This window comes from Neomonachus schauinslandi, chromosome 3 (assembly GCF_002201575.2).
Source record: "Neomonachus schauinslandi chromosome 3, ASM220157v2, whole genome shotgun sequence".
NCBI lineage: Eukaryota > Metazoa > Chordata > Mammalia > Carnivora > Phocidae > Neomonachus > Neomonachus schauinslandi.
Window position 1 is genome coordinate 90,843,566 of NC_058405.1, and position 14,094 is coordinate 90,857,659.

The window sequence follows — 14,094 nt, forward strand, 5'->3', positions numbered from 1 at the left end:
GGCCTGAACCCACTTTCCCTCCAGATGTTCAGAGATGCTTCCTCCATGTCTGTAAGGCCTCGGCTCAATGTCACCTCCTTCAGGAAGCCTTCTCTGATTACCCCCTCGATGCACTCCTTTTTTTCATATTTATTCAACAAATATTTATGGAGAGCACTTACTATGTCTCAAGCACTTTTGTAGGCAGTGGGAAAACACGATGAATTGGAGTCCAAGCCTTGCCCTCTTGCAGCTTACATTCTAGTGGAAAAGACAATCAAGGAACAAAAGTAAAAAGTACCGCGATTTCAGAGAGTGTAAATTGAAATTAAAAAACAAGAGCAAGGTAAGTGGGCGGAGAGTGTCTGGTCCGGCTCAGGGCAGCCTCTCCCCAGCCGCGGTGCCACTGTGGGGACCCGCCCTGGGCGCAGCAGAGTCGAGGGCGGCGCGCGGGGGAAACGCGGGAGGTCGTCGGGGCGGCGGTGAGAGTCCCCTGGGCCCCACCCTCGGGGGCGAGAGAGGAGGCCGGGCTTCAGCCCCAGTCCGAGGCCGCACCGCCCCCTCCTGTCCCGCAGCCCGGAGGCGCGCTCGCTCCCGGGAAGGGCGCGCCCGAGCGGGTCGGCCAGGTGCGCGGCCTCCGGAGGCCCCCGCCCCGCCGCGCGGCCCGAGGGGGGGCGGGTCCGGCCGTGGCCCCGCCCCCGGGCCGTCCATAAATGCGCCGGGCCCGCGGGCACTGCGGGTTGGGAGTGCGGCTTCCAGGGGACTGGGCGAGTTCGGCACGGCCCGCCGCTGCTTCGCTGCCACGCCTGGGGCGCGGCGGCCGCGGAGCTGCAGCCATGCTGTTCTGGCACACGCAGCCCGAGCACTACAACCAGCACAACTCCGGCAGCTACCTGCGGTAAGGGCCGCGCCGCCCCGGCTGGACGGGGCGCGGCGCCGTCGGGCGTCCCGGGGCGCGTCGGGAGCCGCAGGGTCCCGGGTCCCCAGCGCCCTCGCTGCGCCCTGGCCTCCCCCAACCCCCCCCGGCTGTCCGCCCTTTGGGGACTGGGAGGGACATCGCCCAGAGTCCCGCCTGGGGACGGACTCCGGCGGGACCCGTCCTCCCTTGACGACCCTGGCGGGCGCGGAGCACACACCTGCTGGCCGCGCCTCCCGGTCGGTCCGCCTCTCCCGTCCCTCCTCTCCCGGCTCGCGTCGGAGCAGAGGAAACTTCCTGCCATCAGTCCGGTGCCGGTCGTGGGGAAGTCTCGCCCCCTGCTCTTTGCCCCTCTCTGCCCGGGTCCCTCTCCGAGCCTCGCGCCCTCTCCGGTGTCCTTGGGCGGGCCGGGAGGGGCGAGTGAGTGGCGAGGGCCGACCCTGCGCTTCATTCTCGCGGCCCCGCGGGCGGGGGCTCAGGGACAGGTTGCCCCCTCCCTCCAGGTGGTCTTGCGTGTATTGGCCTGCGGTCTGCACGTTTATTGCCCTTGATGGAAACCTTTCTTCTTCTGCAGGGACTTGACTAGTGCTCTTCAAAGGGAAAAGTAAGTCCGGCTTGTTTTTCAAAGTTCTCTCCTATCCCCTTTAAGGAAGTCAAGGAGCCCCGTTAGCTTCAGTTCCTGGAGGATTGTTTTTCCCTGTTCTGCAGCTGGCAGGGCACTAATGGGCAGTCATTTCATTTACTGAACTCGCCTGAACCAGCTTTAGCCTGTCTTTATTTCCATCCTAGTCACAGTTTATGAAATGTGCCTAATTTAACCCAAAGGGCATTTGGTATGGGCTCAGAGCAAGTGAATTGTGAGGTGGAAGAAATCGCTGGTGCCGACAGCCCCGAAGTGAGAGCCGTTCTGAGTGCCCTTTTTTTTCCTTCCCTCCCAAGAAGTTCCCACTCAGATTTAGCAGTACACGTTATTTGGAAATCCTGGCTTCTGAAAAGTATGTGTCCACTAGTCCTCTCTGAAGACATCCCCGTTCCAGAAGCAAAGAAGTGATTGGGTTTAACTGATGTGTCCTCTGTTTTTTATTCATGGGCCTGAGTAGTGGGAGGCGGCCAAAGTCTCACATCTTAATTAAGGAATGATGGCCTTCCTTACAGACCATGGAAATGTCACCAGAGGGAAGCTGCTCTGGGGGATGTCAGAAGTCCACGGGGCAGATGTTAGTGTCTGCAGAAAATTGTGTCCATTCACCTGCATGAAATGCTACAATGGAGTCCGCTTTTATTGTACTGTGTGATGGGTTATGGTTGTGGTTTTGCCTAAATTTTAGTTTGTGGCCATTAAATATGTTGCCATATCTTAAAAAAATGAGTGTGAAGGTGACCTTGAGTGGAATGTGAGTGTATGTAAAACTTCCTGGATACTTAAAATGTCATCCCATTAGGAAATAGTTCTCCCCTTGTATGGGAGGTGCTTCTGCTTCTGAAATGGAAATTGGTCTATGGAATTCCTTAGATACCTTTTTAGGATTTTGGTATTGTTTAGGGGTTGGGAGGTGGGGTGGGAATTGGGGTGAAAGGTGCCAGACAGCCATATTGGTTTCTGGGGTCATTTAGGGACCGTGGATAAGGAAGCATTTGGTCCATGCTGTTTAAAAAAAAATTTTTTTTTAATTTCATGTCTTGGAAACTGGGATTTTCACCCTTTTAGAGGCTGACCTCAGTGAAGGCCAAAATGAGGGTCAGTGAATATGCCACTGGTTCCCCCAACTCTAGAGTGAGAGTCTCGTCCTTTTCCTTGGTTTATATATTTTATTTTTGGTCATCTCCTTACTCTGCAGAACCTCTGCAAGTTGTCTGACCTTACGAAGGTAGTGGCCTTTACTCCTTTCTTCCCTTTTTCTGTTTGATGTTCTCGTGACTTTTATTCCTTGGCAAATAAGGATGCCAAGCTTGAAACAAATTACTGTTGAGTGATGATTCTTACCACCCCTACTTTTCTTTTCATTTCTTTTTTTTTTTTTTTTTTTAACTTAAAGGCAGGAGCCCATGGATTATTAACTTAACACGGTCTGGGCAAACATGAAATTATGCAATCCCCAGGTGAGCAGGCCTGCTTGCTTCTCCTGTGTTCCTAGATAACCACTTGGGCTGGGAGTATGCACCAGGGTGGCAAAAGGAAGGGGCGGTGTGGGGGTAGCCAAGACAGCACTGCTCCTGTCTTTGGGCTGGGGATGGTGGCAGGGGCGGCCCCCACACAGGAGAGCTTCCAGGTGTGCTCCAAGCCAGACTTTAACTTTGTTTGGGATTGCTGGGGTGTGTGCCGGGTTTGTGTTTTAGAGACTACTGGTTTATTGTGTTGTACGAGGAACAGATTGTACCAGAGACTGCTGTTTATATAGTGAAGTGGGGTCGGTGAATCTGATTTATAACTCGGGACACTCAGAGGGAGGAGGGTTATCAAGATAAGGACACAGCACTTTTGGGGCACCTGTTTCTAGGCAGCTTGTAATTTAGAGGTCTTAAAGCCTCTCCTGCTCACAGGTCATTCATATTCTCAAGAATTTCTTTTTCCTTTGCGAGGGCACTTAAAAAGTACATCTAGAGACAAGTCCTAGGCTGATGTGAGGCTGTTTTTTTTTTGGATATGGCGGGGAGTTTTGTTCAGAGGTGGAGGAAAAGTATCTCTGAGCATCTTGATATTTTGCATTCGAATAAGAAATTATTCGGAATTAAAACCGAGGTCTTTCCTTCTCGTTTTGCCTTTAGGAGATATTAGTGTTGACCCTTAAAATCAGGATTATGGGCCAGCTGTCCATTTTTATTTGAAGATTGGGGGTGGTGGGTTGTCACAGCCCGGATGAGTGAAATGCAGTTCCATTTGCATAGTTTACAGATCCCTGAGGACAGGGTTGAATTGGTCTGAGAAGCCGCCAAGGAGTAGAATAGTTAACTTAAAAAAAAAATGAAATTTTTTGTTCAGATTCTTAGGCTAAGAGCAAGACTACATAATGAGGCATCTCTTGTGGATGTAAACCATGCGGCATTTAAAGTTCGCTCCATTGCCGCCGGTCCCCTTGTCACGGAGATTTCTGTAATCTGTAGATATTAGATAACTTGGTATTTTTGCCTCCATGATTTGATTCAGTAACCCTGGAGGGCCATTGAGTGAAAAACAGACTCCTCAAGGATTGGTTGGCTGGGTTTGAAACGAGCCTCTTGGAGGACCCGTGACGTGTGGGTCTGGGATGCCCGCGCCCCAGCACACTGCCCCGGGTTTGGCTGTGTTGCCCTTGATGCCCCTCCCTGGTCAGGACCCGCTTCTGCAACTGCGCTCAGTCCTTGCCACTGGGCGCCTGACTGCCCCCTCCTGTGTGTTGCAGTGACGTGCTCGCTCTGCCCATCTTCAAGCAAGAGGAGCCCCAGCTGTCCCCCGAGAACGAGGCCCGCCTGCCGCCCCTGCAGTACGTGCTGTGCGCGGCCACGTCGCCCGCCGTGAAGCTGCACGAAGAGACTCTGACCTATCTCAACCAAGGTAGCGGCCGCCACGCGGGGCGGGGGCGGGGGCGGGCCCGGGTGGCTGGGAAGACCTCCCAGCAGGAGTGGGGAGCGGACCCGGATGACGCGTTTGGGCTTCCTTACCTGGTCACAGTGGGGCTGGCTGGGAAGGAGACTGTCGTGTCAGGGAGATTCCGTTTCCCAGCGCTGAGACCTCCCTGAGCCTCCGCGTCTTCGTCTGAAAGGTGGGCGCATCAGCTCTAGAGTTGCTCAGACAGCCGTGGGTAAGGGAGGCAACAGTTCTTGCACGGGCCCCGACGGGGTGGGGGCTCAGTGATCAGCAGCCGTCGTTAGGGCTGCTGTTTACTGTGACCGTGACCGGTGTCCTTTCCTGGACATAGATTGAGCACCTTCGGTATACGAGGTCTGCGGTCCCTTGTGGAGCTGCAGTGGTGGGAAGGCTGGCCCCATCCTCACGCAGCACGGGGGCTGGTTTCCACGCGTGTGCCGGTGGCGACAGGACCGCCCGCCGTGTCCTCAGGCAGGTGGCACGAGCTTTGCCGTTTGAATCGGCACTCTAGCACTTCCTCATGCCGTGACTTTGAGCTGCCTTTCCTTTTCTCTGTGCCTCCGTGTTAGCCTGTGTAAACTGAGAAGTGTAATTTTGCGACATTTGAAAGAATGCACTCGTGTAAAGTGCCTGGTATGATAATGGCTGTTCAGTTGCTGCTTCCCTTTATCAGGACACGCGGATCAGTGTCCTAACAGATGGCGCTTTTTGTGGTTTCTGTGTGATCGTGTGTATGTGTTTATTGCACTTCCTTCCTGGGTCACCTTGTAGACACTCTGGCATCAAGTGACTTAATTGCCCCCCGGGTTTTTAGACGGGCAGAGCAGAGGGGCAGGGGAACGCCGTGCGCTCTGGGGTGGCACTGAGTTGCGGGGGAGCTGCCGTGTGGAAGCAGTTGGTCTTCCCGGGGCTTCATCGGTTCTGTAGAACTTGGAGGCCTTAATTTGGAGAGCCCCCCGGGGGTGGGAATCCAGCCCGATCATCAGGCTTGTCTGCTGGCTTGCCACCTCCGAGTTAGCAGGTGGCTCTGCGTGGGCCTGGGGATGGAAGCAGCCCCCTGCTGTGGTTGACGTGGCCCAGTGGAAGGGCACGATGCTCCCTGCGGGTAGCTCTGTGGCCTCCGCTGGTTGCCAAGCCCAAGCTCGGTTAGCGGCAGGGCGCCTGATTCAGGCCCTGTGGAGGGGTACCTCTGTGCCTCTGTGCTTGTCTGTGGAGTGGGCCGTTTCTTTCTCGTTCAGAGAGGGTCACATGCTCCCAGCTTGCAGAGCTTTGCTTTCCTCTCTGGGCCTCTGCTTTTTTGCCTAAAGGTAGCCTGAAGAGATTGGCTGATGTTCACAGAGCACTGAGCTCTGAGGCTGGTCTTGTTCCTGGCCCTGTCCTGCGGTGCTGAGGAGTGAGTGCGTGGTCTGCGGCTTCGTGGCTGGCCCGGGACACTGAGGGGGACCCTGAGGGTGCACCGGCCACCCACCTCCTGCCCCCGCCTCCTCTGCAAGGCCTTCCCACCACCCGTCCCCCCTGTAATCAGCCAACTTTGGACCATGTTTGACAGTCTGCATGCTAGGCCTTTTTAAGAGTTTCTCCTTGGCTCAGTATAGAAAAGTTGAAACAGAGGGGAAAAGAGTTGCCTTATGGTGTTACCATCCTGTGTCAGTTTGGTATATTTACTTTAGATATTTTTTAAGTTGCATTTTCCTGATTATTAAAGTAACATGCTCATTATAGAAAATTTGGATGATTTAGACACGTATAAGGAAGAAGATGAGAAGGAAAAAAAAAATTGAAATCTCTTTTTTTTTTTTTTTTTTAAGATTTTATTTATTTGCGAGAGAGAGAATGAGAGACAGAGAGCGTGAGAGGGAGGAGGGTCAGAGGGAGAAGTAGACTCCCCGCCGAGCAGGGAGCCCGATGCGGGACTCGATCCTGGGACTCCGGGATCATGACCTGAGCCGAAGGCAGTCACCGAACCAACTGAGCCACCCAGGCGCCCAATTGAAATCTCTTCTAATTTCACCTGAGGACCACTGCTAGCCTGATTTCCACACATATTTTGTGTATGCGTCTTTTAGAACTGATCCTGCTTCAGATGTATGTCTTCTTTTCATTTATTAGATTTATGAGCTTTTCTCATTTCACTCAAAATGCTTTGAGAACTTAAATTTTTGTAATGGGTGCATAGTATTACGTGTTATAGGACTGTGGCTTTCATCAGTTTCATGGGAGGGACACTTAGCCCTGAGTTGTTGTCTTTGTGTAAAATGTTTTTTAAAAAATAATAAATTACCTTTGAAGTAGGATTACTGGACTGAAGGATTTGAATAAGGCTTTTGACTCATTTTTACCAAATTGCCTTCTCAGCAGAATGCCCCATCTCATATGCTAGCCTTTTCCAATATTGGACATTATGTCTTTTCATCTGAGTAGTGAAACATAGAACTTAAAGCAGCGTTTCTATCACTGTGGTTATCGTAAACTAGCATGTATCAACCAGTGTGGTTGAATATTATAAAACAGGTTTCTCAGTCTTTTAAATTTCTCCACCAATTATGTTCCTGTTCTTTGCACATTTTTCTGTTAGGATGTTTATATCTTTCATCTTGTTGATTGTAAGAGCACACCATATATGAAAAGTAGCGAGCTTTTAGTTGTTATACGTTGCAAATATTTTTCCTTGTTGGTTGCTGGCCATTTAACTATATTTCTTTTGTGATAACTATATTCATGCTGTGGGATCTATGTCATGTTTATTTTTTTCTGTGTAAAAATTTATTTGAAATGTCTACTGTAAAATCCTACAGTCTTTTAGAATAGTTTTTCTTCTCTTCTAAGAATGCCTCCCCACCCAATCACATAGTAGTTTCCTAAATTTCATTTCATGGTTTCTAAATTTTAACATTGAAATGCATTTGGAATGTTTTTATGAAACTTAATAATTAGGTATTTAGTGATGTTTTGAATTATTACATTATATATATATTATTTCAGCTTTACCAGTGAGATTTGTACTGTCACGTTGCATTTGGAATTTATGATGTGATATAAAGGTCTAACTTTGTTTATTTTTCTAAATAGTCAACCTACTAGCTATTGCCTAGTTTATCCTTTTCTCACTGGCTTCAGATACCACTTTGGAACATTAAAAAAGCTGTATTCTAGACTATTAGTCCAGAAACAGACCCTTGTAGAGGTATTTGTCCCGTAGCTAGCCCTGAGATTCATTGATTCTTGCCCCATTTCACATTGAACTATTCATTGTGGCTTGGAAATTGTTTCCCTATTCAAGTATAGGAGTTCCTTTCATCATTTTTCTTAGTAATCTCAGTCATATATTCTTATAGATGGATTTTATAATCACTGAACCTCCTTTGTATACCTTTTTCTTTACATCGATGAGATCATATACGTCATGAAATTGTTTCATGATTTTTTTTTTTTAAAGATTTATTTATTTGACAGAGAGAGACACAGTGAGAGAGGGAACACAAGCAGGGGGAGTGGGAGAGGGAGAGAAGCAGGCTTCCCGCTGAGCAGAGAGCCCAATGCGGGGCTCGATCCCAGGACCCTGGGATCATGACCCGAGCTGAAGGCAGACGCTTAACAACTGAGCCACCTAGGCGCCCCTGTTTTATGATTTTATTAAATACTATTCTTGTAATAACATTTTCTGTCATTATTTATTTTTTTTAAGATTTTATTTATTTGAGAGAGAGGGAGAGAGAGAGGGCATGGGGGGGGAAGGGAGGGGGCAGAGGAAGAGGGAGAAACAGACTCCCGGCTGAGCAGGGAACCAGCCTCGGGCCTCCATCCCAGGAGCCTGGGGTCATGGGATCGTGACTTGATCTGAAGGCAGCCGGCCGCTTAACCAACTGAGCCACCGAGGTGCCTCATTTTCTGTCATTATTAAAACCTCTTTACAGTCATTTAAAATGTCTGCATATTATTTCGCTATTCTTTTTGTTATTTAGGAGAGCATAGTGGCATAACTGCTGGAAGAAAATACACAATGTAATTATTTTATTTTATTTCATGTTTAAAGATTCTATTTATTTGACAGAGAGAGACAGCGAGAGAGGGAACACAAGCAGGGGGAGTGGGAGAGGGAGAGAAGCAGGCTTCCCGCTGAGCAGAGAGCCCAATGCGGGGCTCGATCCCAGGACCCTGGGATCATGACCCGAGCTGAAGGCAGACGCTTAACGACTGAGCCACCCAGACGCCCACAATGTAATTATTTTAATGTCTGTCTCCCATAATAGAATGGAAACTCTGTGAGGGCAGAGCCACATCTGTCTTTTTTTAAACATTGTACTAAGCTTGGTGTGTTGACACTGAAGTAGGTGCTGTATAGATATTCGGAAAATTAAACAATAGGCATGACTTATTTTATTTCCATTTTATTTTTTCTCTCCTCCCTTTTTGTTGCTGTTATTAATAAATGCTGAACTGAATTATCTTCTTCAGCATATCTTATTTAAAGTAGCCTCTACTTCCATGTCATATGACGAACAGTCATTGATTCAGTTAAAAACAATAGTTTTGACACATCAGTCAAAACCTTTTTTGGTTAATTGAAGAGTTAGCTGTTAATAGTATTTGATGTTTATTGCATTGGCGCTATGATGTCTGTTACACTATTTCTATGAGGCCATGCCATATCCTCCCTTGTAATGGTGTTTTTTTTTTTTTTAAGGGATCTTTTTTCTTTTTTTTTTTAAAGATTTTATTTATTTATTTGAGACAGAGAGAATGAGAGACAGAGAGCATGAGAGGGAGGAGGGTCAGAGGGAGAAGCAGACTCCCCGCCGAGCAGGGAGCCTGATGTGGGACTCGATCCCAGGACTCCAGGATCATGACCTGAGCTGAAGGCAGCCGCCTAACCAACTGAGCCACCCAGGCGCCCTGTAATGATGTTTTTAAAGTTCTCTGAAAACGTGAGGGATGTTCCGTCTGTAAGACCTTGAAACCGTCAGATGTTCACTTCTCAGTGCAGTGTCAAGCCAGTGTGTTACCTGTGGTGTCTTATCACCAAGCCCAGTGGCTGATTTTATATATGGTGAAAACAATTCGTAAAACAAATTACGTCGCCTTCTTCTGACATGGAGTCCTAAGGAGTGGGTGGCCAGCTGTTGCATGGAGGTCTGCAACGTCCCAGATCAACCTTTCTGTCATTGGCCAGATCTTTCCTGAAGGTTGGAGCAAGAAGGAAGGGGTAGAAGTGTGCCGTGGGGGAGGAGTCAGGGAGAAGAGTGGAAAGAGAACCCCAGGCAATATCTGTGGGAATTCTGGCTTGGAGATAAGGAACAGCTTTGCAAGAATGGCCCTTCTGTAGAACTCTTGGATCTTAAATATAGTAATGCATTCTTACAGGAATCTTACTTTCATTCATTCATGGAATGAAACTTCCTGTCCTTCAGAAGGAGAGAATGGCTTAGCGAGAAGAAAGAAAAGCCATAAGCAAAGGCAAGCATGAAGTGTGTGTGTGTGCAGGGGTGGGATGGGGCTGTATTTAAGCACACTGTCTGTCCCAGAACCCTGGGTGGTTTGGGATGGCTAAGGCTCGGGGAACACAAAGAGTGTGAATGATACGGTTCGAGCGGTAGACCAGCTGGCCAAGTTCCCCAGCTGCCTTGCTGAGGCTGAGCTGTTGGGCAGCCACCTGGGCAAGTCACTTACCCTCTCAGTGCCTGGCACATAGGAAGCACTCACATATTGGCCATTATTAATAATAAAGTAGACACTTGTTTACCTTAATGCTATCTATATATACATATATAGATAGATAGATAGATAGATAGATTTTTTTTTTCCCCCTACCCCTACCCTAATTCTGTTTTGGAAGTTAACAAGGTTATCAAGTTGGGACTTCGAAATTTACTATTTTTACCCTTTCCCTAATTCAAAGATTAACACAGGGTTGGTTCTAGAACTAAGAATTGCACCTTTTGGAACTGCAGGGTGGTAACTTTGGAACAGATTAAAGCCAAGAAGGCCTGCTGAACTTTTCCATTCTTCATTCACTGTACAGCCAGATAATGGACATAACCTGGAGGAGACATTTCCTACACAGGTTGTTAAAATCCTATCTTAAACTTTGTGATTTCAAAAGGCATTGGACCCCTCCCTAAATGATGTGAGCTGTTTTATGGAGGATTACTTTGCTTGGATCCTCAGCCAAGTAAAGCTTTGCACAAGGACCTCAGCCTTTAGTGTGATCCTTTGTTTGGCACTGTAGAACTTACACTTTCTGATATTCTCTTTTGAATACTTCTCTCAAAAGGTATTATTCCCATTTTACAGATAGGCTGAGAGACGTGAAATCTGCTTTTCTCTCCTGTGTCATGCAATTAGGCAAGCCTGGGGAATGGTTGAGCGGTGTGATGTGATAATGGGAGTTCTGAAAGGGGAGACCCCCCCCCCGGCATTTCTGGGAGCGGTGACTGTCACCTGCTACTCCTGATGCAGCTCTGAGGGTGAGTGGGGGAGATAACTGTGAAGGAATGGAGGGGGTAGAAAATGCCTCCTTGAACAGAAAACCATAATCAGTTGCTCCCCCTGCCCCCCATGCTCTCCACCCACGGTGACCTGAGGGAATTGGCCAGGGAGATAAGAGCTCAGGGCAGGGCAGTCCTGTCTTCCTGCTCCCAGACCGGGACAGATGGCTGCTGCCTTTTCACCAGCTTCTACTCTAGGGAAGGCACTTAATCTTGAGAAGCCTCAGACTCCTCACCTGTGGAATTGGGATGGTTTCATTTGTGTGTGGCCTTGAGAATTAAGTAACAAGTGTCTGGCAAGTGGTAAGCACAGTTACGTTGGCCCCTCTCCCCAGTTACATCAGTGACTGAATTTAAGGAATGAGGCAAAGGATTACTTGTTACACTTTCTCCATAGCTGACGTTTTCTTTCCAGATTAATTTTTAGCTTGAAGTTTGGGAATATAAACTGAGTAAGCCAAGTGATCCTTAAATACATTACTTTTTTTTTTTTTTTTTAAGATTTTATTTATTTATTTGAGAGAGAGAGAGCATGGGGGGGGAGGGTGAGAGGGAGAAGCAGACTCCCCGCCGAGCAGAGAGCCAGATGTGGGACTCGATCCCGGGACTCCAGGATCATGACCTGAGCCGAAGGCAGTTCCTTAACCAACTGAGCCACCCAGGCACCCCATACTTTTTTTTTTTTTTAATGCTTTTTTTCCCTTCTTGTTTTTTTTCCTGAGTAAAAAAGTGGCACATACTTACTATAAAACAGAATGCAAACGGCACAGAAATTTGTACTCTGGAAAGTTTTCCACTTCCCAGATTTTTCTTAGCTCTACATTAACCCACATATGTCTAATTATATAGATGCACAGTAGAAATGTGTGTGCCCCCTCCCTTTTTTTAAGAGAGAGTGCACATGTCCACACGTACGAGTGGGGCAGGGAAGGGGCAGAGGGAGAGGGAGAATCTTAGGCAGGCTCCATGCTTAGCACAGAGCCCTGCTTTGGCCTCAGTCTCACGACGCCGGGATCATGACCTGAGCTGAAATCGAGTCAGACGCTTAAGCGACTGAGCCACCCAGGTGCTCTGTGCCCCTTTCTTTTTAAGAGAAATGGGATCATATTATACATTTTCAGCAACTTGCTCCCCCCACCCCCAAAACATAGTCTTTCTATGTGGGTACATTACAAAAATGAAAACCAGAAGTTAATCTTCACTAGTTCCATTATGGTCCATTGTATGGGTGTCCTATAATTTGTTCTGTTGAGGAACAGCAGGCTTGTTTCCATTTTTTTTTTTTTTTTTTTTTTTTCAGAATGACACCCGGCACTCTGTTGAGCTTGCATGTACACATATCTTATGCTTAAGCAAGAGTGAGAATATCTGCAGGATAAATATCTAGAAATACAATTGCCAGTACAACATTTTGTTAGATACTGCCGTTTTGCCCTGCAGTGAAGGTGTACTTACTTGTACTTTTATGGACAATAATTAGTATTGAAGAATTGTTTATTTCCTCCTGCCATATCATGCAGTCCTCCTCTCTACCACACCTGAAATACGAAGTCCTTGAAGGCAAAGACTTTGTTCACTGCTATTCTAGCTCAATGCCCGGCATACATGACTTCTTTGAATGAATGAAGAATGTCTATTCTTCCATACCTTTGCCAAAACCTTTTAACCTTAAAAACCGTAAAGTAGTGGGGAAAGTATAAGGTATTCCTGTTGTAATTTTCATTTCCATGGTGATATTGAATATATATGTATATATTTTTTAAAGATTTTATTTTTAAGTAGTCTCTGTACCTGACGTGGGGCTTGAATGGACAACCCCGAGATCTAGAGTCGCATGCTCCACCGACCGAGCCAGCCAGGCTGCCCCTGAATATATATAATTTTTATGCTATTTGGTTATTACTATTCTGTTTGCTTTTCATGTGATATACCTATTTTCCAGGTGGGATTTTTTATCCTTGTTTATTCATATAGGCTCTTTTCATATTTGGGATGATGTGTTAGAAGTATTTTTCCAGGGGCGCCTGGGTGTCTCAGTAGGTCGAGTGGCTGACTCTTGATTTTGGCTCAGGTCATGCTCTTGGGGTGCAGGGAACCAGCCCTGTGTAGGGCTCCACACTCAGCAGGGAGTGTACTTGAGATTCTCTCTCTCCCTCTCCCTTTGCCCCTCCCCCTGCATATACACACAATCACTCTCAAATCTTTAAATAAATCTTAAAAAATTTTTTTCCATGTTTTCATTTATTTCATTCATTTTTCATTTGTTTGCTTGTTCTTTTACACAGTGTAGGTTTTTATAATTTTTTATGGGATCAGGTTGTTGGATTTTGCCTTGATTCTTTTTGTGTATTTCTTCATGTCCCATATGGAAAAGAGCTTCTTTACTTTAGGATTTTAATTTATTCACCTGTTTTTTAAAAAAAAATTTTTTCCAAGTCTTTGGCACTTTGGCCTTCATGTTGGTATGTAAGGAATGAAGGAGGAATCCACCTCTATTACATCATATTGTCCCACCTTAACTGATTGAATATGGAACCTTCATTTGTAGAACACTAGGCAAGCAGGAAGAGCACGAGGCAGATTCTTGAGTTTATCCATGAAGCATGTGTTGTTAAATTTAAGAACGTCTTTCCCCTTCTTGGTAACACCAGTTTGGATGACCCTATTAATGATCCTTTCTTAGAAACTCGGTGGCGGATAAAAAGTGGGGAATTTTCTTTTTTTTTTTTTTTTAAAGATTTTATTTTATTTATTTGACAGAGAGAGAGACAGCTAGAGAGGGAACACAAGCAGAGAAGTGGGAGAGGGAGAAGCAGGCTTCCCGCCGAGCAGGGAGCCCAATGCAGGGCTCGATCCCAGGACCCTGGGATCATGACCTGAGCTGAAGGCAGACGCTTAACAACTGAGCCACCCAGGCGCCCCGGGAATTTTCAATTTGTATGCACCCGGGTTCTGGTTCTGGCTCTCTCCTTTCCCAGCTCACTGAACTTGTTGTCAGCCCGTGTTTTCTGTGGAAGACCTAACACCCACTTCAGGTGTTGTTTTGAGAATTTAAATGAAATACTTGTTGCTTGTTTTTCGCCATGCAAGGATACTTTATTTTGGGTACATAAAATTTAGAAATGTTTAATCAGCAAAGAATTTTATAA

The 14,094-nt window shown here is 47.1% G+C and overlaps 1 protein-coding gene across 1 annotated transcript in view; it reads left to right on the top strand.

The window, feature by feature from the left end:
* Nucleotides 1-815: 815 nt before the first annotated feature.
* The window catches only part of TFCP2L1 (transcription factor CP2 like 1), a 55,940-nt gene continuing 42,661 nt past the window's right edge, over nt 816-14,094 (top strand). The window contains exons 1-2 of the mRNA XM_021695872.1: nt 816-877; nt 4,276-4,427. Of these exons, the coding sequence (XP_021551547.1) occupies nt 816-877; nt 4,276-4,427 (214 nt within the window). The remainder of the gene's footprint in view (nt 878-4,275; nt 4,428-14,094) is intronic.